This window comes from Periplaneta americana, chromosome 11 (assembly GCF_040183065.1).
Source record: "Periplaneta americana isolate PAMFEO1 chromosome 11, P.americana_PAMFEO1_priV1, whole genome shotgun sequence".
NCBI lineage: Eukaryota > Metazoa > Arthropoda > Insecta > Blattodea > Blattidae > Periplaneta > Periplaneta americana.
Window position 1 is genome coordinate 16,902,141 of NC_091127.1, and position 26,717 is coordinate 16,928,857.

At 35.1% G+C, this 26,717-nt stretch overlaps 1 protein-coding gene across 6 annotated transcripts in view; it reads left to right on the top strand.

The window, feature by feature from the left end:
• The window catches only part of LOC138708851 (calcitonin gene-related peptide type 1 receptor-like), a 687,365-nt gene that overhangs the window by 649,100 nt on the left and 11,548 nt on the right, over nucleotides 1–26,717 (top strand). For 4 of the 6 annotated variants that reach the window (XM_069839099.1, XM_069839098.1, XM_069839102.1 and 1 more), the window contains 7 exons: nucleotides 4,847–4,988; nucleotides 7,768–7,890; nucleotides 12,930–13,126; nucleotides 17,837–17,980; nucleotides 20,862–21,018; nucleotides 24,353–24,480; nucleotides 26,533–26,618. In XM_069839099.1, coding sequence (XP_069695200.1) covers nucleotides 4,847–4,988; nucleotides 7,768–7,890; nucleotides 12,930–13,126; nucleotides 17,837–17,980; nucleotides 20,862–21,018; nucleotides 24,353–24,480; nucleotides 26,533–26,618 — 977 coding nt within the window. Of the gene's footprint in view, nucleotides 1–4,846; nucleotides 4,989–7,767; nucleotides 7,891–12,929; nucleotides 13,127–17,832; nucleotides 17,981–20,861; nucleotides 21,019–24,352; nucleotides 24,481–26,532; nucleotides 26,619–26,717 lie in introns of all 6 variants that reach the window. The other 2 variants (XM_069839100.1, XM_069839103.1) reach the window with 2 other exon arrangements.

A 26,717-nucleotide genomic window follows, 5' to 3' on the forward strand; every position in this document is an offset into this window, starting at 1 on the left:
TTAAATTATCTCGAAATCTGCTGAAGCTATAGAGCTGACGTTTTACCAACACATAGGCATATATCTTTTGTTTGTGATGTAACAGTAGTTGCTTTGTTAATTTATTTCCTTACGAACATTTTTCATGCGAATATTTTCAAACATTTTAATACACTATCTTCAGTAATACGTGTTTACGATATATTAGATTTACGAAAAAATTGTTTTAGTACCTGTAAGGCTACTAAACGAACATATCTGAAAATTTCACTTTTCTGTAAAAAAGTTGAGAAAATATTTCTTTTGAATAAAAAAGCAAACTCGTGAAAAATGTGCATTAAAATTAAAACTTACATTCTTACAATGCACTTTACTTCTCAGGCAAATCTAAAAATTAACATGGATACAGTTTTAATAAGTTCTCTTTCCTTTATTCATTGAATCATTGCTGGCCATCCCTGTATATAGCTAGACCAAGCGGCATATACTACCTCTTTCGTCTGTCTCTTTCCTTTCCGCTGTAAAGCGCTCAGGCTCTCCTGGGCTCTAAAGCGCGCGCTTGCTCCTATGGGCATCAGTTGACATCACTGATTTATGTGTTGGCAACACTGGTTGTGACTGTAGGGATCGCAGTCTGTGCTGTAACGAGGTGGACTCTGCACAGGCACCAGCATTAAAATGATTGCGTAATACAAATTTTTGTAAAATTATCAAATGTTTATTTACCTCCATATCATTCTTGTGTGGAAAAATCGGACTAATCATTAACAAGGTACCGGTATTATAAAAATGCATTAAGGTACACGTACCAAATAACGCCACCTTAAGACTTCAGTCACTTTTGCTCTGGAAATAAGTTATGTACAAACACGAAAATTATGAAATAGAAACTAATCTTATCTTTACAAAATAGCACAATGAAAATGGATATATTATATACCGAACAAGAATTAGAACTCAAATAGGAAAACTTTGTAAACTGGCGTTATTAGGAACAGGTTGTCCAATTAGCGCCACCTATTTTCTAGTAACCTATACACTTATAATTGTTAATGAATTATTTTTCCTAAGCAACACAAATAGAACTAAGCGACTAAATTTGAGTTTCTGTTAATAAAAGATACAAAATCACTCAATACTAATGAAAGATTCTTGATCTGAAACTGAAACACCAGATGGATTAGGAAAATATGTTTTCCAGTGACTGCTTACTTTAAAAAAAAGAGACAATGTGACACAGTAGAAAATTAATTAAAAACAAAAGCATTTACCTTAGTTTAATATGAATGTTTTCCAATAAGTAAAACAAAAAAATTAAGTTATGTAAAATTAAAAAAAAAATTAAGAGTTCGATAAGCAACTGAACCAATATCATCACTGCACATTCTGAACATTTGTAAGTTGAAAGCTTAGTGATTTTCCTGATGTTTTCACACTGATGCTGTACTGTCAGCCTTAGTACTAACATAACCTAAAATTTTGTCTGTAGACCTTTAACGCCACTGAGTACTTGATAACATGACATGCCTGTTTCTCTAACATTTTCAAATTTTATAGATAGCAAATACTTTCTATACATAGAAGAATGTTTAAGGATCACGAAAATATATAGTTTAATATAGTTATTATTTGCTCAACACACAAAATAAAATATTGCCTCTTACCTAATATAAGAACAGCCATTCACTATCAACACACAACAGGAAAATGATGGAATATAATGTCACTCGTAAATGTCAGCGGACAGCTAGTAACTCATTTCATCACTAGATTGCAAGCGAATGCAGGCTACAGTAGTGCACTACCGAAAACTTGTCGTTAACAAATTTTAATAGGGTGGCGTTAAAGGTATACATGGCGTTATTTGGCTCAGGGACCTTACTTCATAGAATTCAATGTCTGTCTTCATAGTAACTGAAACTAATTTCCTAATTTCCATATTAACAGACTGTACCGAACGCACGTGGGCAGTCCACGCGCTGCAATAAGATAACAAATCACTTCACGCATCAAAGCGGCGTAATAAATTTTGCATAAAGTGTTTACCTCAGTATTTTTCTTATCTGAAATTCAGAATAACTATCGTACAGGGCTACCGCCATGGTTTAGCCGCTAAAATTTAACGTTAGGGAACAGTCATGCTTCAGGCCAGTGGTTCCCAAAGTATGGGTCACGACACGCTGGGGGTGGGGGGCATATAAGAACTGAGGTTGGTCACGAGATAATTCACAAATACAAACAAAAACAAAAATCTCGCACCTTTAAAAGTTTGGGAATTACTTCTCCAGGCTGTTCTCGGGCTTGGGTTCGAATCCCGCTTATATTGATAGGCCTATTATGACTGTGGATTCTTCCCAAATCCTATAGCGAATCCTCGGAGGCATCTCGCCAAAATACTATCCTGCTATAACCAATTTTTTTAATGATAGTTAACTGCACAGTTGATAAAGCGTCGTTAAATAACCAATTAAACATTTATCTCATTAATTTTATCTTTTTTTTTTGCCTAACTATTCCATTAGTTTGACCGAAACTTTGAATGTAACGTCATCTAATGTAAACTAACATATTATAATTAGTAGTGAGGTGTGATTTGAAGACCAGTGATTTTGTCACTGTGATAAGTTCCGACTGTGACTTTAGTTCCAAAATCACAGCTACTAGAAATCGCCATCTCCGACCGATATGTGATTCATAATGCTCTGGCCTTGCGTGCTCGAGGTTGCGGGTTCGATCCCGATTCAGATCGATGACATTTAAGTGTGTTTAAATACGATAGGCAACCTACGTTAACAACAAATGCTTTTAACCAAAGTTTTAATGATGATGTTAATTTTAATTTTAAGAAGAATTTTATAATGGGTTGTTGGAATAACAATTTTGGAGGAAATTGCTAGGGAGGGGAAAACATGGAGCGAAGTGAAGAAGTTGGCTACAAATAGGGTCCGATGGAGGCACTTTGTGAATGCCCTATGCTCCTCATGAGGAGATACAGGAGTTTGATTGATTGAAATACGATAGGCACATGTCAGTAGATTTACTGGCATGTAAAAGAACTCCTGCGGGACAAAATTCCGGCACACCGGCGACGCTGATATAATCTCTGCAGTTGCGAGCGTCGTTAAATAAACCATAATTTAATTTTTAATTTTTATAGCGTTGGCTACTGATATACATAGGATTTGACAGCTCCAGAATACACACAATTGCAAATTAACTTGAAGGACAACATAATTGGGATCTAATTAATTTCCATTCCACTCAAAAGGCAAAAGGTTAACGCCGACAACTCTTTGATACTGCAGCTATGTACTCTATAAATATATTATTCCACGAATGATTCACTTGTTGTTTAATCAGCTGTCCAAAGACAGGTCTGAACCTCATAAGTGATACCAAGAAGGTACCGCTCATGAGGCAACTAGGCCAGGAGATAATGGGGTAAGGTGGCCAGTTATTTTCCCCCCATTGATTCACTTAATCATTCGTAAACATTTTTTGACAAACACACGCGCCCACATATTGCAATAACAGCTCAGAAAGTGTTTTGTTTTCAGTACACACGCCGCTGCAATCACTAGTGTTGATATTGAATTCTAGACGACTTGGAAATTTACAGATAGGAAGCGGAGCCCCATAATCACCAAGAATCACTCGAACACAAAAATAACACTGTGACAAAATCGCTATTATGTATCACAGCGATTTTTTCGGAGCTGTGACGTCCTATTCTAAACGAAGAGCAATCCTTTCTTTAAACCATCTCTTAAGTACCTGTGCACCCTTGTTACTTTGCTTTACAAAGTTGCACAAATAACTTAGCTTTCATTTATATTGTTTTCTGATACTTTGTCATGCAATCAGAGAGTCGGTAACGACTGATAAGTAGTAAGGATGTAAGAATTGCTTTTCTGCAGGGGCGATTTCTCAGGGCATGCTATGCTTGCTGCGCAAGCCCAATATTTTCGTAGAATGTGTATTTCTCAAAATTGGATTACGAACATTAAAATTTATTTTGCTTTTTGGAATACTGTATAGGCGTAATACCATCCGCAGGTTGCACACCGCAAGTATCGCAACGCTTGCTCGTTTCTTGGAGCTACAGGAAAGACGTAGAAACAGCGAGAATATGATGCGCGCGCAAGTGCCTTCCTCCTTGGTCCGTCCTAGCCGTACATGCTTCTGTTATGTGTTGTTCGAAGCTCTGGTCCGAGAGCTACACCAACGACTATTTAACGTTACACAGAGCAGTATTGACAGCGGGAATGTGCTGTGATTTGCGAGTGCAATGTAATTGTATGAGCGGAATGCATGTGTTAGCTTCTGCATGTATTATTAATTCTTAAACATTAATTTGAAGTATTGCAATGAGTTCGGAATTGTGTGTCATTGAAACCTTATTATTAAATCCATTTTCCCGAAGGACTATTCAAAAGAAGACAGACATTATAGAGAATATGTGCTCAATACAACAATATGCATTGGTTGGCAGGGTCGAAAAAACTAAATAAACTGTTTTGTTGGGCACGTTTATTATAAATATTATATCGAACTTCTACATCTGATAAGCGAATATGATCCATGACTCATTATGATTTCATAATTATAAAATAAATTATTTATGCGGGTCTGATTATTTTTATTAATTATGAATTATTATATCCTCCCATCTTCCCCTATGAATAAAAGAGCAAGCCTAACTTTCGTGACTAGCATTCGCCCATGCTTTTCTACCATGTATAGAAGCAATAATTTATTGTTCTGTATTTTGACAGTTAATATGGAAAGCATGTAGGCTAGGCATTTTGAAGACCCAACTTTCAACTCCTGTATTATCGTCACACACTAATGACCGATTGTTGTGCAGGTGGAGGCGAACATAACGGCGGCAAACCCCTTGATCAAGACGTTCGTGAGCGACGTTGCAGCGCGGAAGTGGAGACAGTGCTGCGTCAGCGCCGCTGACTGCTGCCAGGAGATGCTGGCTCACAGCAATCTCACCAACAACGGTAAGGAATTATCTTATGTTAGACTAGCAGTGCCCGTGGCTCCGCTCGCGTTAAAATCTAACATTAGCTACATTTATTGACTAGGTAACATGATAGATTTCAGCTAACAAACGTTACAATAGACTTCATTGGCAAATTTAAGGTCAGTCCTATACCTAGGTCGTTATAACCAAAGCTCGGATCTTGGGGACTTGTGTGTCGTGTGCTTGAGTAAGGTTACAGGCATAACGTACACAAAGCTCACGCTGCAAGTGCTCAGGGACAGTCGTTTGTACTAAGAAAGTGGTCACATCGAATGGCAAGAAGACGAAAGAATAAACCGTGTCACGTCGAAGCCAATGACATTAAGAGAATTACAGGTAAACGGTCTGTTTGAGGAAATAGAAAATACGTGTTATTCGAATGGGTGTTATGGAAGTTTGAAAATGCATTTCTTAAATTTTAGGTACAGAATTTCGTGGAGGAATTCTGAGGAGATACATTATTTTCTTCTAATGCAGAGTTTATATCTTGTAAGTTGTACCACACATAAACTAGAGCTGGAAACGGGCATTCATTGAAAGACATTGCAGTCCTTTAAATTGATGGAGAATTTGTCCATAGCCATGGATCAAGTCGTAGAGGGACCTTCCCTAGTAGTCATACACTAATTGAAAACTATTTGCGAGAAAAATTTAGGATATACTTATCTTTCTCAGATACGAGATCTGCTGAAAATCGAACAGGAAACAGTGACAGTGAAATATTCAGTATTTTATTTAGGCCCAAGACTTTATAATAAAATTTCAAACCATTTTTCAAATTTGAAATTTTTTAAAATTCAAACTTTTAAAAAAGAATTTTGTAAAATTATCCATGATATATAATAGTAACAAATGTACTTTTTTACCTTTTATTTCTATCGACTATATTCTTGTTTTTATCGAATATCACTGGCTTCTGTCGGATTGTCAATTTATATTAAATGTGTATTTTTCTCTCGTTTTCCCTTTCTTCTTTATTCTTGCTCTTGTGTTGTACTTATTGGTTTGAATTAAGTTAATTACTGTATTTAGTAAACTGTCCTTGTAAATTTTATGTCATATTATTCACTAAGACCACACCGTACACGAGCCTGACTCTTACGGTAGTGGCTAGAAACATTTTTATTTTATAAATGCAATTTGTACTCGCTAGGTAGCTAGTTAAAATGAATAAAATAAAAAAATTAAAGTTTGCTCCCGTCACTTCATGTGACGTGGAAATAAGTTTCCTTCGTTTCAAATCATGTTTAACTAACAGACGAAGAATTTATGGATTCGAAAATCTTCGAATGCATGTAATCATACACTGTAATGAAATGTACAGAGCAGAACTGTAAATTTGATGTATTTTGCATGTTTATTTATATATATGCTATAAAATTAGATGTTTCAACCTATCATAATATTATCATTATGTTGTTCCAGCCAGGAACCACTTTTATAGCAGACCTGACAGTACCTCCGTGCTGGAAGCGGGAGTTTGTTGACATTGAAGTCCGGTCGCTTAGCCACGTTCAAAGACACAAGTCCCCAAGTTCCGAGCTTTGGTTATAACTTTGCACTTGACAGTTCTGCAGTGCCTGGGAAAAGTGACATAAGTCAGTTTCCACAAACCTTTTTTGATAATTTATTGACAACTTACGCTGGTTTATGTCGATTTGATTTTTTTCTGTATGAATTATTATAATGGGAGAAATACTTACATATTTTTTCCAAGCGAGCAGATGTTCCGTAAGTTGTCAATAAATTATCAAAAAAGGTTTGTGGAAACTGACTTGTGTCACTTTTCCCGAGCACTACAGAGTTGTTACTTGGATTGGCAATCCTTTCTATGAAACAAATTGAACGCTGTGCTGTAGCCTTCTGAACCAATCAGAATGTAGTATTTTCTGTCATTTGCTCATGCTTCCACGCGGAGGAACGCTGCTGTGTTGTCGGTTTGCTACATACTATGTTACTGCTATATAGGCATCCAACAAACAAAGATCAGTGCGCAGAAACCAGCGGGCGTGACTGTCTCGCGCAGATGACGTATGCTCCCTTTCCCAGCATGCTCCCCGTCTCCAATCACACCACCGACACTACAGAGTCAGGGAGTCACATAGCGTTTTATATTAAATATTAATTTAATTTAATTTAAATATTTAAGATTTAAATATGAGGACAGTTCCAGCAATATTGCCATCAGGTTTTGCTCAGTATTAAATTAATCAGAAACTTTTTCCCCGTAGCTCCGGGTGCCTTCATGACGAACATTTTTCCTGATTTGGAGTTGACGCTACTTTACAACTTGAGTGTAAATATCTTTTTGTTCATTGTTTAGTTTTGGTTCATTTTGTTCAATGAACTGAGACATTTCGAAGGAACTGGTTATCCCAGAGTATAGGGAATTATAAGTAGTATGAACATTGTGTATTAGTGCTAGTACCTCTAATGTAGAAGTGATTTATTTCAATGACCTTCAAACCAGCTGTACCGGCAACAGCGTGAGGTTCTGCCTCTTTTCCCTAGAGTTGGCGCTCATATCGCACCAGCAATCGACAGCAGAAATATTTTTAGCAAACTTGCCAGCGAATAGGAATTTGTTATTCCACCATTCGCTGGTGCTCGACTATACTGACCTCTAGCGTTTGAAAGTGGAACCAAACTCTAACTTAGCGCATGCGCACAAAAAAACAGAGCCGCGAAGCTCGCCCAGTGCCCATTCTTATTACTCCTTATTCGCTGGTCACCCTGTGCTGGTTTCCGTGTTGCAGGCAGTGACTGGTGCCCCAGCAACTGGGATGGGTGGTTGTGCTGGCCAGATACAGCGCCTCACGCCAGCTGGCAGCGACCATGCCCCACCTACATCCGCTTCGGCACCGAACACAACTGCGAGCGTGAGTACCAGTAGGCTTAGGAGAAGATACGGCGGAGGGTAATTATTAGGGCTAGGATTTAGATGAAATTGCATCTTTTTCCTAGTAAGCCAGAAGCCGAGCCGCTTTAGTATTTATATCTTATGTGATAAACAAAGCTCGGAACTTGGGGACTTGTGTGTCGTGTGCATGAGTAAGGTTACAGGTACAACGTAAACAAAGCTCACCCTGCAAGTGCTCAGGGACAGTCGTGTTTACTAAGAAAGTGGTCACATCGAATGGCAAAAAGACGAACGAATAAACTGTGTCATGTCGAAGCAAATGACATTCAGAGAATTACAGGTAAACGGTCTGTTAGAGGAACGAGAAAATACGTGGTATTCGAATGGGTATTATATAAGTTTGAAAATATATTTCTTAAATTTTAGGTACAGAATTTCGTGGAGGAATTCTGAGGAGATACATTATTTTCTTCGAATGAAGAGTTTATATTTTGTAAGTTGTGCCACACACAAACTAAAGACTGGAAACGGGCATTAATTGAAAGACATTGCAGTCTCTTAAATCGGTGGAAAATTTGTCCATAGCCATGGATCAAGTCGTAGTGGAACCTTCCCTAGTAGTGACATAGAAATTGAAAACTATTTTCGAGAAAAATTTAGAATACTTATCTTTCTCAGATACGAGATCAGCTAGCAACTGCTGAAAATCGAACAGGAAACAGTGACAGTGAAAACATTCAGTATTTTAAGTTCGCTCCCGTCACTTCATGTGACGTGGAAATAAGTTTCTTTCGTTTCAAATCATGTTTAACTAACAGACGAAGAAGTTATGGGTTCGAAAATCTTCGAATCCATGTAGTCATATACTGTAATAAAATGTACAGAGCAGAACTGTAAATTTGATATATTTTGCATGTTTATATATATATATTCTTTAAAATTGCGTGTTTCAAGCTACCATAATATTATCAATATGTTGTTCCGGCCAGGAACCACCTTTATAGCAGACCTGACAGTACCTCTGTGCTGGAAGCGGGAGTTTGTTGACATTGAAGTCCGGTAGCTTAGCCACGTTCAAAGACACAAGTCCCCAAGTTCCGAGCTTTGGTGATAAACTGAGTGTTTTAAGACATATTTGTTAGGGCATTTTTTTTTTATTTTTTGCCTGTTTCAACTCATAAGAGCATCTTTTGTTTTATTCTGTCATTTTTTTAGGCATTTTCACTTAATTTTGGCCATAAATCCCCATTATTAATGTAAAATAATGTTTATTTCCTTTGATATTTTCTTTGCATATTTTGTCCATTAATACCCATTATTTTGTATAATACTTTAATCGTTTTTCTACACAAATATTGCCATTTTAACATAGTACACCCCACGTAATGGATCAGTCCAACCACCCCTTCAATATATACCCCTCTATAACTGCTAATTCCGGATAATAGTGGCCTTGTGGTAGACTATATGAAAACTAAAAGTAAAGTAAATCCATGGCGCTACAGCCCATGAAGGGCCAAGACCGACCAGCTGACTGCTGACCTCACGTCCACAAGCCGAAGCAGAGGTGAACGATCATACATGGAAACTACATCAGGTAAAATAATTAATTAAAGTGTACTACTTAGAAAAAAAATGATGTAAAATTTAATTTAATTACTAGTCCAAATATTTAGTACAAAACCGCTTTTCCTACTAAGCCAATTATGTAAGATCAATTTTTAGGGCATTTTTAAGGGCATTTTTGAAAGATTTTTAGGTCATAAAAGCATTGTTTTTAGGACTTTTTTCATGATTTATAGGTCATCAAAATCCTAGCCCTAGTAATTATAGTGTTATGAGTAGGGGTCCCATTTAACGGCGAATAAAAATCTTAAATTTCGGTTTAAAATTTGCTTCATTTCGGTGTTATTTTGCACAAAAGACGTAAGTTCTGTGTTATTTCTCATTTGAAATATGTAACTTCTTGACTCTCGTCGAACAAAATAAATTAGGTACTTATATCTCTACAAAAACTAAAGGTTTGCATCATCAAGGAATTCTTAAGGGTTTTTGTACATTTTAACAACACAGTTTTCTTTTGGCACTTACATATTATGGTGTAGAGAAATTTGTTAACAGTCTTCCATCCTATACAGTATGTGAATAATATAAACTAATAGGCATCACAGAATATTCAGACTATTTGTATTATATATTAAAAAAAAAAAGTGATTCTCAAAGTGGGGTCCGCGGACCCCCGGTGGTCCCTGAAGCTCATTCTGGGGGTCCGCGACTCATAATATTATGGACGAAGATGAACTCAGAGATTTTTTTCCGGTTCCTAATTCTAACAATATATTGATGAAAATTCGCTTTATCAGTATGGAGACTCACAATCTCACTGAAAAAAGGAAGATCAGTTTGTTGAGTTATTCTGTGATACCACAGTCTAGTATATACACTCACGAAGCTCAATACGTAGGGAATATGCATCCATAGATAGTTGCTAACCACTAGGATCGCTACTATCGCCTCAACACAGACAATGCGAAATAGTACCGGCACAATCTATTGTTCCTAGTACCCTCAACAACTCAAGCTTCCTGATGGTAGGCCTATATACTAGACTGTAATGATACTTTTCGGAAAAAAAAAAACATTTGTCAGCTTTTTTATTTTTGGCTGAAAGTTCATGCGAAACAAAAAGAATGCTCAGATAGAGCGTTGAAACATTTAATTCTGTTTACACGACTTAATTGTGTGAGCAGGCACTTTCTGCTCTTTAATATATCAAAACTCTTAAAAACCCGAGTAGGCCAAATGAGGCGGCAGACTTGATATTAAAGATGGCTAACGTTGATCCTAAATATGAAGATGTTTTAATCACAAAAAAAAAACATTTATGCTCGACCATGCCGAAATGTACTAATTATACACCTGGTAGCAGTCCTTTAATGCATGTCATTAAAGCACACCTACTCATTAAAGTACAGGTTTTCAGCCAATGATAACTCAGCTTACATGTGTTCAGCCAATGAGAAGTCAGCTTTGTACCGTTATAAAACCGCAAGTATCGATTATTCTCGGATATGCAATCGAAAGAGAATTAGCGAAAAGTCACGGAGGCTGAAATCCAATACTGTCGCAGAAGGTTATGTTCTGTTACTATAATAATTAGCGTTAATTGTAAATAATATTCAAATAAATTCAATTTGTCATCTCGTTTTTCAATGTCGAATTCAATAATCAAGGTTATAATATTATAATACTATCAAGTTTAACGGGATTATACATCAAGGTCAATGACATTATTGTTCCTCGGAAAAAATCAATACTTTCGCGTCTGCGCACATCTCACAATTCACGACCTAGAACAAGGTCACTTCCGATCTTGTCAGATACAAATAAAATGTATACATCTGAATACCGGTAATTTCAAGTTAGAAATATGGTCGAGCATAAAAAGTCGTATGAAACTCGCCTACAATGGTAATTAAGAAGCTCGTATGAAAATTATGAAACTCGCTTGCGCTCGTTTCATAAACATCCATACTCGCTTTCTTAATTACTATCATTATAGGCTCGTTGCATAATGTACTATTCTGTCATTCTCACTGAAGTAGGGAAACTTGATTTCTTTTTCTGTACAAGAATATTAGACAAAGAATGTATTGAAATCAGAGTATTGTTTTACTTTATTATTTTTAATATCAACTCAGCTCTAACATATTGATGAAGGTTATATATTTTTTTTCAGGACAGTATTATGTTATATACGTTTTGTTAATATACAGTTAATATAGATTCAATTTTGGAAATGTAACAGAAATATCACTACTCTTATTCACTTAATATTAACCTCAAAATCTAACCTACCCATCATTCCACTGACAACTTTGAAGGGGTTCGCGGAAATACTGATACAGTAGAATCCCTCGTAACCGGCACCCAAATAACCGGCAATACCGGTACCAAAATAACGGCACTTTTGACTGGGCCAAAAAAAAAAGTTTAAATCTGCTACATTGCCACTGTCTGGGTCTTCAGTTTTGCCATATCAAGAAGTTCGCACGAACTTTAGTTTTTAGTGAATATTCGAACCTAGAATAATTAGTGGGTATTTTTGTGTTGTGTTATGTTTTATAATAAAGAAAATCCACACAGTTTTTATGTTCATTTAGTTATGTTCGGATTGTCATTGTTGCCACATTAGAAATTCACACGAACTTTCATTTTCAATGAATGTTCAAACCTAACATTAGTGTATTTTTTGTATTGTGTGATGTGTTTTAATAAGGAAAATCCACACAGTTTTTATGTTTATTTAGTTATGTTCGGATTGTCATTGTTTCCACATTAGAAATTCGCACGAACTTCCATTTTCAATTAATGTTCCAACCAAACATTAGTGTATTATTTGTATTGTGTGATGTGTTTAATAAGGAAAATCCACACAGTTTTTATGTTTATTCAGTTATGTTCGGATTGTCATTGTTGCCACATTAGAAATTCGCACGAACTTCCATTTTCAATTAATGTTCCAACCAAACATTAGTGTATTATTTGTATTGTGTGATGTGTTTTAATAAGGAAAATCCACACAGTTTTTATGTTTATTTAGTTATGTTCGTACCGTCAGTGTTGCCACATTAGAAAGTGCTCATGAACTTTAATTTTCAGTGAATATTCTAACCTAGAATCAGTGTATTTGTATTTTGTGTTTTAATAAGGAAAATCCACACAGTTTTATGTTTATTCAGTTATAAACACATGATAGAGAAATAAGCTTCACATGGATGCAGTTTCCAACATTTGTCTCCATGAAATCCGAACTTTTTTTTTTGTATATAACGGTATTTATTCAATTTTCCAGCAAAATCTCGTATCCGAAACTAGCTTGGTCCGTTTGGTGCCGATTAAGAGGAATTCTTCTGTATATGAAACCATGTTCTGCCGTACTAGTAAGTTTGACAACCACTGCCATAGATCATAGACCGATAGAGAAAGTGCTACAGGGTGGTTAAACTGGGGGACAACATTAATTTTTTCTGTTTGTTTATTTATTTATTTTTACAGTGTCGGTGACCAAATGGTGTGAACAGGACGGTCATTGGCGCGGGCACCCGCAAAACGCTAGCGTGCAGTGGACTGACTACACATCCTGCAGTGTGCACGGCATCCTGGAGCGACGCCTGCACCTCAGCGTGGCCGCCTACGCCGTCACTGCCGTGGCCCTGCTGCCTGCACTACTCATCTTCAACATTTACAGGCAAGTCGCATAGCTCCATAACTTTAGGAGAACATCAATCGTATGACGCAGCGCTGTTGTCGATTGTAGATCGAATTAATGCAAACAAAAAATTTGCATATACTTTTTCGTTATCATTATACAGAGACATAATTTTATTTTTACTAACATTTCTAATATTAACCTGGCTATACTTTGCTGAGAACTGAAAACACAGTTTACTACCCCCTTCCACGACTGGAGTTCGATGATACTGGCGTAATATAGCCTACAAACAAATCTCTTTACTAGGTAGGCCTATAGGAGGGAAGAAAAGTAGTTGTATTGTATTGTATTTATTAACATTCCATGGTATTCATACTTGCTTACAGCTAGAATATGGAACAAGTCAAAAAACTTAATACTATTATAAAATCTTAATTTATAGTCACAGTCTAGATGAAATATATACAGACGAGATTTACAATATACTCGTAGTCTACTAGTACAACACATAGTTTTAGTATCAATTTCATGAAGTGTTATTGAATGCCATGAATTCACCTACAGAAAAGAAGGTGTGAGAAATTAGGTACTTCTTTAATTTGGACCTAAATAATTTTATGTTTTGAGTTTCATTTTTTATATCGATAGGGAGGCTATTAAAAATTTTTACTGCCATATAACGCACTCCTTTTTGATAGCACGATAGACTTGGCGATGGAGTATGAAAGTCATTTTTTTGACGTGTATTTATGCTATGAACTGTTGAATTAGTTACAAAGTTTTCACGATTACATACGAGGAAGACTATTAATGAAAAGATATACTGACAAGCCATGGGCATTATTTGTAGTTTTTTGAAAATAGTCCTACACGATTCCCTAGATTTGGCACCTACTATTATTCTAATTACTCTTTTTTGTAATAGAAATATATTGTTACTATCTGTGGAATTTCCCCAGAATATTATTCCAAAACTCATTACCGAGTGGAAGTATTCAAAGTATATTGTTTTTAAGGTATTGATATTTACTATCTTTTGCATAGATCTAATAGCAAAACAAGCTGAATTTAGTTTGGGGGTAATTTCTTTAATATGATTTTTCCAATCCATTTACTAGGAAATATCATGCTTTTGTGTTTGATAATTTTCATTGGGTTTCTGTTTAATCAAAATACAGTACAGTATTAACAATGAGTGTTTTTACTCACGAACTGAGCTGTCCATGTGGACGTATTCATTATGCAGTGTATATTATACTGTCTACAGCACATTAGCTTACACTATATAGAATGAAATTAAATTGAAAAATAATCATAATATGGATATTTAAACACATTTTTTAAAATGGTGGCCGTTCATTTCAATACAGGCTTCAGGTCTAATGTGCATATTATCGCACTATAGACTATTGTACCTAATTCCAATTACCAGTTTCGTCCTTCGTACTAGTAACTCATGTTGAAATAATTCTGTACCTTACGTATTGTAAATTCAATCTTCACTTCTGTCCGATCCGAAAAGATACAATTACTCAGACATGCTATCTACTGTCTGTCCAAATGGTTATGTCGCAGGATCGTAGAAAGAGGGGGGGGGGGAATCACGTGACAGTTAATTACTTATCTAGGCCCTTTTATTTAAGTTATTTTAAGCAGTTGTATGGAATGAGTTTTGGAATAATATTCTGGGGAAATTCTACAGATAGTAACAATATACTTCTATTACAAAAAAGAGTAATTAGAATAAGAGTAGGTGCCAAATCTAGGGAATCGTGTAGGACTATTTTAAAAAAACTACAAATAATGCCCATGGCTTGTCAGTATATATTTTCATTAATAGTCTTCCTCGTATGTAATCGTGAAAACTTTGTAACTAATTCAACAGTTCATAGCATAAATACACGTCAAAAAAATGACTTTCATACTCCATCGCCAAGTCTATCGTGCTATCAAAAAGGAGTGCGTTATATGGCATTAAAAATTTTTAATAGCCTCCCTATCGATATAAAAAATGAAACTCAAAACATAAAATTATTTAGGGCCAAATTAAAGAAGTACCTAATTTCTCACTCCTTCTATTCTGTAGGTGAATTCATGACATTCAATAACACTTCATGAAATTGATACTAAAACTATGTGTTGTACTAGTAGACTACGAGTATATTGTAAATTTCGTCTGTATATATTTAATCTAGACTGTGACTATAAATTAAGATTTTGTAATAGTATTAAGTTTTTTGACTTGTTCCATATTCTAGCTGTAAGCATGTATGAATACCATGGAATGTTAATAAATACAATACAATACAATATAATATTACGTAGACGTCCAATTCCTAACAAAAATTAATATTCTTAGAAAAGAGCTAGGACAGCCCAGCCACTAGTCTTTACAGAGAGGCGAATAGAAGCAGGTGGGGGAAACCGGGATGCGACGTAGGCAAGTGGACGACAGTAGGCCAACCTATGTGAAAATGATTCAATATTGAAAGCCCTTTCGTCACTGTAAAACGCGAACATATTTTTGGAACGTACTGTTTACTATGACCGTATGGCTACTATGACTATATGCGGTCTTGGATCTGTGTGGAGGATGGTTGAACTTCATTAGTAGAAGGGGTGGGAGTGAAGTACATTCAAAAACTCAGATACAATAAAAATTGAAGTAAAAATAAAATGATGTCCCTGTATATCTTAAAAGTAAAACTGATGTCTTACGTAGCCTGTGTCAAAAAATCTACTGTCTAACATAGACCTACATTTTTCTCTTCGAAAATTAATTCTTAAATCTCCCATCATTGTAACACAATTATAGATTCACCGCTATGGAGTAACGGTTAGCACGTCTGTCTGTGAAACCAGCGGCTCTGGATTCGAATTCTTGTTGGGACAAGTTACCTGGTTGAGGTTTTTTACGGGGTTTTCCCTCAACCATTAAGAACAAATGCTGCGTAACTTTCGGCGCTGGACCTTGTACTTATCTCACTGGCATTATCACCTTCATATCACTCAGATGCTAGATAACCATAACAGTTGATAGAGCGTCGTAAAATGACCAACTAAAAAAAAACACACTATTAAAACGCAAATTTCTTGCAGCATCTGAACACTTTCTCTTTGGTTTCTCTTTAGAATTCATATTGTAATCAAAAAGAAAGGAAGAGGGAAAGAAATAAGGCAAGATAAGAAGAATAAAGAAATGGCTAAAGGGAGATAGAGAGACTTACAGATATTATAAATAACAAACAGAAAGAGAGAATGGGAGAAAGATTAAGAAGCATAAAATAAAAATGCGAGAGTCAATACAGAAAGAATGCAGAGGGAAAACATAGAAGGAAATATTCACATAAATAATCTTTTGTTTTTAGTTACACACCAAAATACTTAAATAGTTTGTCTTATTTATTTTTACTGCCTTATTTAACGACGCTGTATCAACTACGAGGTTATTTAGCATCGATGGGATTGATGACAGCGAGATGAGGCCGATGATTCGCCATAGATTACGTGACATTAGCCTTACGGTTGGGGAAAAACTCGGAAAAAATCCAACCAGCAATCAGTTCAAGTGGGTATCGAACACGCTTCTGAACACAACTCCGGTCAGCAGGCAAGTGCCTTAGCTGACTGAACTATATCGGTGGCTCTCTATCTCTTATTAATTGTTCTATTTTTTTTACCCTCTTTTTTTCTATCTTTCTTTTCTTTCTTTCTTTCTTTCTTTCTTTCTCTTTTCTTTTCTTTTTATATTCCTTTCATTTTTTCTTTGTTTGTTTGTTTCTTTTCTTTTTATTTATTCCTTTCCCTCTTTCTTTTTCTATATCTCTTTCTTTTTTCTTTCGTTTCTTTTTTTCTTTATTTCTCTTTTCCTTCGTTTCTTTCTTTCTATCGTTCTTTCTTTTTTTCTTTCTTTCTTTCTTTCTATCGTTCTTTCTTTCTTTGTTTCTTTCTTTCTATCGTTCTTTCTTTTTTCTTTGTTTCTTTCTATCGTTCTTTCTTCTTTCTTTCTTTCTTTCTTTCTTTCTATCGTTCTTTCTTTCTCTATTTATTTATTTTTATCGTTCGTTTTTTCTTTCTTTCGTCCTTTCTTTCTTTCGTTCTTTCTTTCTTTCGTCCTTTCTTTCCATCGTTATTTCTTTCTTTCTTTCTATCGTTCTTTCTTTCTTTCGTTCTTTCTTTCCATCGTTATTTCTTTTTCTTTCTTTCTTTCTTTCTTTCTTTATTTCTATCGTTCTTTCTTTCTTCTTTCTTTCTATCGTTCTTTCTTTCTTTCTTTCTTTCTATCGTTCTTTCTTTCTTTCTATCGTTCTTTCTTTCTTTCTATCGTTCTTTCTTTATTTCTATCTTTCTTTCTTTCTATCGTTCTTTTTTATTTCTTTCTTCCTTTCTTTCTTTCTTTCGTTCTTTCTTTCTATCGTTCTTTCTTTCTTTCTTTCTCTCTTTCTATCGTTATTTCTTTCTTTCTATCGTTCTATCTTTCTTTCCATCTTTCTTTCTTTCTTTCTATTGTTCGTTCTTTCTTTCCTATTGTTATTTCTGTCTTTCTGTCTGTCTTTCTTTCTTTCTACCGTTCTTTCTTTCTTCAATTTTTTTTTTTTTACATTCATACTAGTATTGTGTGCAATTAGCCCACATGAATGAAGTTATAATGTACAAATCGCCAGAAACTGTATTAATTATTTTATCAATACAAATACTGGTGTAACATACCAACTATTGTACTTAACATCTTACCTTCCTTTTCAGACAGTTGCACGGCCACCGAATCGCACTTCACAAGAATCTCTTCTCTTCCCTCTTGTTCAACGCCATCTTTGAAATATGGTTCAAAACTGGAGTCATGCTGACAGCATACGATGATGATGACCATGGTCAGAAATCCATCTTGAAAGAGGTACATTTTAGTCTGTAAAAGTATGTTTAAGTTCTATGTTAAGTATGAAAGGTGTTGCAAGAACTTTAGTTTCATTTCGAAATTAATACGATTATAATACCGAAAATGTTTTTTCAATATCTTTACGTATTTATAACACTAATTTCGTAGTTGTTTGTTCAGCTTTCTGCTCAATTTTCTAATCGCTATATTTCTTAATCAATAAAATATAATAACTGGAAATATAAAATACCCTGGTATGAGAAAAATTCTGCAAAGGCAAGATGGAGGAGTAGACTGTACCAATACATTGGTTCTACACCTAGGACTATTAATAGTATTTTTCTTATCTCACACTATTCGCATTTATTCTTGGACTTTTCTCTTGCCTGGTGTACAATAAGTTTCGTAATCTTTATAGCAATCATGTAGAAAAAAGTCAAAATGACCATTTTTAAAGGTAAGTTATTGGTAATAATGGTGGTGATAGTAATGGTAATATTTAGCTTCAGTTTAATACTTTTGCTGTATGTCTTCTGTACTTCTAATAAAATTGAAATTCTAAGTCTTTGTATGCCTAATGTAGACTACTGGAGAATCTATAAAGATATTCCAAGATTTATGGAAACTCAAAAAGGATTTTTATAGAAGGTGAAACATCTAAAAGAAGAATATAGCCTACTACTAGAGCCGTGAAACAGAAAAACTACCCTTGCCACTATATCCTAAATAGAACAAAAGTACACCAATAATATACAGTTGATGAAACAAATAAAAAACAGGACGAAAACCGCATCTGTTTGAAACAAACAGCCTCAGAAACAATACATAAAAAATTTCCCGACACAGAATGGGTACACATTTACACAGATGGTTCCAAGAAGGATAATTCTGACAATGAAGTGAGTGCAGGAATATAATATAATAAACTTTTCGCTTTTTACGTCTCTTTTGGATCAAACTCAACCCATTTTGGTAGTGAAACTGGAGCAATTCTGCATTAAAACAACTTTTTTACCATTTAAGATCCTTCAATAAATTGTCATCTTAAGCGATTCTAAATCTGCTATACAAGCAATCACTGCTAATACTTACACATGTAGAAGAATTTCTGAAATACACCAAAGTATTAAACATCTACAGTCTCTTCACAAAGAAAATAGTCTTTCAGTGGATTTCTTCGCACTGTGGAATCCTTGATAATGAAAAAAACAGATTACATAGCGAAAAAAGGTACAACAATCCAATAACTCAAAAACTACATAGCGAAAAAAGGTACAACAATCCAATAACTCAAAAACCTTCAGTTATCATTCCATTCATCGAAATTAATTATCCAGAAAGTCATACAGCAAAAATTATATTACAAATTGACACTTGAAAGTGAAAATAAACAGTGAAATATTATACTGAATAAAATATATAATTCCTGATGTTCACTTGGAGAATTAGTGTGGTAATTGCTGGTAATTTTCCTTTTGATAACTCGTTTTATGGACTCATATGAAAAACTGTAGTTCTTCTTTACCGGTATGTTTATTCTAGTTCCTTTCTTGGCGAACATATCAGCTTTCGCATTACCATATATTCCACAACGAGCTGGAATCCATTGGCGAACTAAGGTCTTATTTAAATTTTGTATCTGCCTTAACATACAATGGATTTCCTTAATTTTTTTCTGGTTTAGCAAAAGTAGTTGTACTAACTGCCCGGTTTACAGCTTTGGAATCAGATAAGAGAACTATATTTTTGCATTTCTGTAACCAAGGAAAAACATTTTAGAGAGCTGCGTAAATAGCTTCAATACATCTATTATGTATGACGCACCCTTTTATTTCCCTTTTAAACGACGTAAGTTAAGGATATTTATCTTCCTTGAAAAATCGCTAGCCTTCTACGAGATTTGAATCCATTGCTTCAGGATCTAATGGCAAACGTGGTTGCAACCCAACCATCGAAAGTGACACAATACCTGAAAAGCTAAATTAAAAAGATTTTGTAACATAAAACGGATTTTCATATTAAAGTATTGGAATACAGGTAAATAAAATACCAACTACAGAAAGTTTACATGAAGTAGGCCTAGGTAACTAATACATTTGGCTTAAAGACAGTGCTGTAATTACGACTATTATGAGGACAGCTACAATTTTCTCTATGAATTTCACTTCTTGGGTCTCTGTGAAGGAGCTATAGCTTGTAAAAATTTTAAGGGCTTCTGAGAAAATATAGCCTACATGTGGATCGTATGCGAAGACTGAGAGGAAAGCAGAAAATAGGAAAGATTTAAGAATGCTGGGTTTGCAATGAAAGATCTGCCCATGGACAGAACACTTATGTATGTATGTACTTATTTTATTGGGTTATTTTACGACACTGTATCAAATCTCAGGTTAATTAGCGTCTGAATGATATGAAGGTGATAATACCGATGAAATGAGTCTGGGGTCCAACACCGATAGTTACCCAGCATTTGCTCGTATTGGGTTGAGGGAAAACCCCGGAGAAAACCTCAACCAGGTAACTTCCCCCTACCGGGATTCGAACCCGGGCCACCTGGTTTCGCGGCCAGACGCACTGACCGTTACTCCACAGGTGTGGGTGTATGTATGTATGTATGTATGTATGTAATGTAATGTAATGTAATGTATAGTATATATGTAGGTACAGTATAAGAATGTGGTGCAGCTTTTTTCAAAAGCATGAAACTATTTCAATGTGATTTAATACCTGTATGTGGAAAATATTCTCTTCCCACAGTTATGGATTCCCGTAACTCAGCACATGAAAAACCTTTCTGATTAAAAAAATATGACTTGAAAAACTACTTACATTGTATGTATATTTAATTCATTGAAGACTCATGTTGAATTAGGCCTATTTGTTTTTTGTTTTTTCTTAGAATGGTCCGTATTGTAAAATAATCCTTCTGCTCACGAAGTACTTCCGTCTCACCAATTACATGTGGATGTTTTGTGAAGGCTTCTACCTCCATCGTCTCATCTCAGCTGCATTTGCTGAGGAGAGAAGTCTTGTCTTGTTTTATGTTATTGGCTGGGGTAAGTTCAGTGGATATTGAAAATTAATACAATTAAAAACGTTGTTTACATATTCACAAATCAAAACTGGCAGCGAGATGACCTACATACAGAGCATTTCCTCGTTTTCTATGCAGATGCTTTGCAGTAAACAATACTGCGGTACTGTACCGAATGCTGATAGTTGTTTGCAGGGGCGGACGCAGGATTTTTTTTCGGGGAGGGATTTGAGGAGATAGTAAAAATGGAGTAATGAGAAATAAGTTTATAGATTCACAATTTGTTTCCGAGTCACAAACATTTACAAGTTGGCCTGAGTAGCGTAGTCGGTATAGCCTTCTGTGCTCGAAGTTGCGGGTTCTACCCCAACCCAGCTCGATGGCATTTAAGTGTGTTTAAATGTGGCAGGCCTCATATCAGTCGATTTACTGGCATGTAAAAGAAGTCCTGAGGGAAAAAATTCCGGCACACCGGCGACGCTGATATAACCTCGACAATTGCGAGCGTTGTTAAATAAACCATAATTTTTTAATTTTAACATTTACAATGACTGCAATACAAAAACAATGACAGAATGACATTTACAGAAGAAGGCGACGAGGCTTCTTAGACATTTCATCCAGCACTTCATGAGCTTTTATTTCTAAATTTTTATGTATATACATCAAGGCCAGGCCATTTAATCTGTCTGCTCCCATCGTGCTCCTCAAGTAAGTCTTCAAATACCGCAACGTTGAGAACGACCGTTCTGGTGTTGCTGTAGTTACAGGCAACGTGCAGAAAAGTTCAGCGCCTTGCGAGCGCAGGGAAAAATAATTTCATTGCACCTGTTCAAAGATGATACAAAATCAGTAGGTATTAAGTGAAGATTTTTCTGATCAAGGAAATTTCTTCTCCGCATCCTCAGTTCATTGAAGAAAGACTCTGGTGATGCATCAACATCATTGGGCCACTGATTTACTACAGCCTGAACAGCAGTTTCTAAATCTTCATCTGATGCTCGCACTATGTTTTTAGGTAGAAAAGTTTGTATGGATTTTAGGATTCCCTTTTGATTAAAAAACCTGTCCTTGAGCTGACTAATGAAATAGTCTAAGAAGAGAAGGAAAATTAAAAGGCTAAAATACTCTTCATGACTCTCTGTCTTGAAGTAAGAACGCTGTGTTTGTCTTCCTGCATTTCTTGGAATTTAACATTTTAGCAAAGAGAATTTACGTGGAAAACTCTCTAATTCCTATATACATTCACGAATTAAAATTAATATTATTTTTGTTTCTTGTTTCGTATTTTTCTAAAAATTTCGGGAGGGGATATATCCCCTTAATCCCCCCCCCCTTGCATCCGTCCCTGGTTGCTTGCCTGCACAGAATGCAAAGAAATGCTCTATATAAAACTATAAAGGCCAATGAGACGGTTTTCTTTTATTTGTGAGTACAGTGAAATATATTTCAGTTTCTTCCTTAATTCTTTTCCGCAGAAGATGCTTCTTTTTCTATTAAAAGCTTCATTGGCTGTTGCTATCCTCCTTCCTGGCAGCAGCTCATGTTACTGCTTATAGTACACCCCAAGTATTTGAAGCTGTCCACTTGCTCTACTGCTTCATTTAAAATTCTCAAATTTACCTTGTTAATCTTCAATGAATATCTATTCAACAAAAATGTCACATTCCAACTAATAGGTCTACTTTTTCAATAAGATTTCATTATCTGTTGATTGAATTATTTTCTGTTGAAATCCTGTTCCATGAGAGATTAATTTACAATTATTTCTGTTGAGCGAGAGATTAATTTCAGATACATAGTTGTCGGGTAAAATATTGCCCTTCATATCAGTGGCGGCTCCTGAATATTTCCTAAGAGGAGGAAAGACGTTAACAGCGCTAAATGACACCTTCAGAGAAACATGCTACAAATTAGCCTACATGCATACATGTAAGACCAGGAAGTGTTAGGGTTGGCCTTCCCTTTTGTATAGCAATAATCTTTTTTAGTAAACTGAGTTTCCTAAATTGTCCAAAATATAATGTTTTCACTTCAATTCATTGTTGAATAATTGCACAAATTAACAATTACAAGGAAATTCACAACCTCGCAGCATTTTTCGAGCACACTACAGCATCACACGTGTTGGAAGAGACTAGCTACTAACACAGAACCGAAACCGTTTTACGGAAATGGGAATGAGAAATAATCTGTTAGGAAAGCGAGAACACTGCACCCACCCACGTGGTCTGTGTTGCCACATGTACATTTTACAAGTTCAGTATCACATGCTTTTTAAGAATGTCAGTTCTTGTAAAGTCATATTACCATTATTGTTCAAAGCTGCCGATGGCCAATTAATTTTTTATGTTAAAATAATGTAGTTTGCAGTACTTTCAATTTCAAATATATTTGTGCAAAACTGACAACTTGGCCGTTGTCCTGTCTAGTAGAAAATGAATGGAACTGAATTTTAGAGGCCAAAAAGATCTGCGATACTAACTTAGAACTACTTCCTCTTTGTTTTATATAAATCTAACTTCAACTTTTAGATATCCTCGAAAGTTTAAAACCATGAATAGTAGCTTCTATAAAGTGCAGTGAATAATATATTTTGATTTATAATTTAAAAAAAAGTTTATATGATGTCTTTCATAGCTTTGCGTTAAAACTGTTTTTAATGTGCCTCCTCCTAGATGTGTTATAGTCTGGTTGAATACATCATCGCTAGATGGCAGCGGTAGCGAGCTTGCTGCAAGACCAGTTGGTTTCTATTTCCCGCCCATGCGCTGATTCAGAGGAGGATCTCCTCCCTCACCGTTCATTTACTTGCTTTAAAACTCTGCTTCTTTCTCTGGCCACTAGCACGCTGTTGTCTATGTGTGTTAACTGCAGTAAAGGAGGAATGGATTGGCTTTCCTCCACACAAACAACCTCACATCTTTCTCACAGTTTTCTAGCAGCACATGAGTGCGCATCGTTTAAAACTCGATCAAACGAGGTTTTCTTATAGCTGAGAACTTAAAAATTATCGAATCTTCCTCGAATTTCAAGGTATATATTTCATTTGGTATTTACTTTCAAAAGAAGAAAAATGTGAGGAGGACGTTCCTCCCTTCCCTCCCCTGAGGAACCGCCACTGCTTCATTTGAAATCTATTCTGTGAGTAATAAAATCAAATTATTAACTTTTCTGAGAAATGTTAATATTCAGCGAATATTAGCTCAATGAAATATTAATTTTCAAGTGATATTTGCAGTAAAATATTATTTGCTAAGGCACTCCATTAACAGAACATTTCGAAACTCTTTTTTCATGCAAGTCATGTTATTGAATGAAAATCTTTTGAGTTGATGCAAATGTATCGTGTGCAGCATTTCCTGTGCTTCCCGTCCTGGTGTACTCTCTACTGCGAATACTGGACGCCGATGAGGAATGCTGGGCACTGCCCACAGACCCCAGTGAGTGGGTGCTCAATGTCCCCAGCCTGCTCAGCCTCCTGGTGAGTTTATTCTTCTTGACTCTTACCATTTACCACTCTACCCATGCCAATAGTACGAATAATTGCAGTTCTTAAGTGATGGTGGAATAAATTTCATTTCATTTATTATATTCCATAGATCTTACATTAGTATTAAAGCTTTAAGATGTTGAAAAAGTCAAAATTTTACAAGATTACAATTTTTTGGCGAGATGAAGTGAGGTGAGGCCGAGAATTCGCCATAGATTACCTGGCATTTGCCTTATGGCTGGGGAAACTTCGAAAAAAACCCAAACAGGTAATCAGTCCAAACGGGGATCTAATCCAAGCCTGAGTTCAGCTTCAGATCAGCAGGCTAGCGAGTCTGCTGACTGAGTTATGCTGGTGCTTTAGAAAAAATATACAGTACATAGCAAGCAAATGATCCAATTTATAAACCTAAACATTTATTCATCAGTTGAGCTATAAAATGTAATACGTAGCAAGTAAGTTAATTCAATTTAAAAGCATAAACAATTCAACAATTGAGATATACAAAAATTGATAATACATATCATGCAAATTACTTCAATTTACAAGTGTAAAGAATTCATCAGTTGAGCTATAAAGACTACTATTCAATTTACAGCTTACACAATTCATCAGCCAAGCTATACAAAAATATACAATAGAGTAAACAGATTAATTCAATTTACAAGCATATTTTAGTTAAGCTATTCAAAATTGTATAATTCGTAGCAAGTACGTTAATTCAATTTACAAGCATAAACAATTCATCAGTTATGCTATACAGACTACTATTCAATTTACAGCATTTACAATTCATCAGTTAAGCTATACAGACTTCTATTCAATTTACAACATATACAATTCATCAGCCAAGCTATACAGACTACTATTCAATTTACAGCATATACAATAATTCATAAGCCAAGCTATACAAAAATATACAATAGAGTAAACAGATTAATTCAATTTATAAGCATATTTTAGTTGAACTATTTAAAATTGTATAATTCGTAGCAAGTAGGTTAATTCAATTTACAAGAATAAACAATTGATCAGTTGAGCTATACAGACTACTATTCAATTTACAGCATACATATTTCATTAGCCAAGCTATGCAAAAATATACAATACATAGTAAACAGATTAATTCAATTTACAAGCATATTTTAGTTAAGCTATTCAGAATTATACAATTCATATCAAGTATATTAATTCAATTTATAAGCATAAACAATTCATCAGTTGAGCTATACAGACTACTATTCAATTTACAGCATACACAATTCATCAGCCAAGCTATACAAAAATATATAATAGAGTAAACAGATTAATTCAATTTACAAACATATTTTAGTTAAGCTATTCAAAATTGTACAATTCATATCAAGTAGATTAATTTAATTTACAAACATAAACAATTCATCAGTTGAGCTATACAGACTACTATTCAATTTACAGCATAAACAATTCATCAGTTAAGCTATACAGACTATTATTCAATTTATAGCATACACAATTCATCAGCCAAGCTATATAAAAATATAGAATGCTTAGTAAACAGATTAATTCAATTTACAAGCATATTTTAGTTAAGCTATTCAAAATTGTACAATTCATATCAAATAGGTTAATTCAATTTACAAGCATATACAATTTATCAGTTGAGCTATACAGACTATTATTCAATTTACAGCATACACAATTCATCAGCCAAGCTATATAAAAATATAGAATATATAGTAAACAGATTAATTCAATTTACAAGGACATTTTAGCCGAGATGTACAAGATTGTACAATTCATATCAAGTAGATTAATTCAATTTACAGGCATAACCAATTCCTCAGTTGTGTAGAAGGCATGAGTATTTAGAAATTTGGTTAATGTCTTTAATGTCCAACAAAGACGAATTATTAAAATGTGACAAATTACCATTAAATTTTGCTGCTGTGTTCTCACTAAGGATTGGTAGGTATCCTTTTGTGCTGTAAATGTTATTCAAGAGATAGTAACATAATTTCTTTTCTGAAAGAAATCACTGAAAGACGATTGTGTGTGTTACAGGTGAACATGGTCTTCTTAGTGGACATAATTCGTGTCCTGGTGATAAAACTCAGGGCCCCACATCACCGCGAACCCAGTCAATACAGGTAAATGCACCACATAGCGTAGTGATTCTCGAAATTCTACGAGAAGCATTCCACGATATTACCTATTCAGCTCTATTTCTTGTTCTAACGATCCTGAAG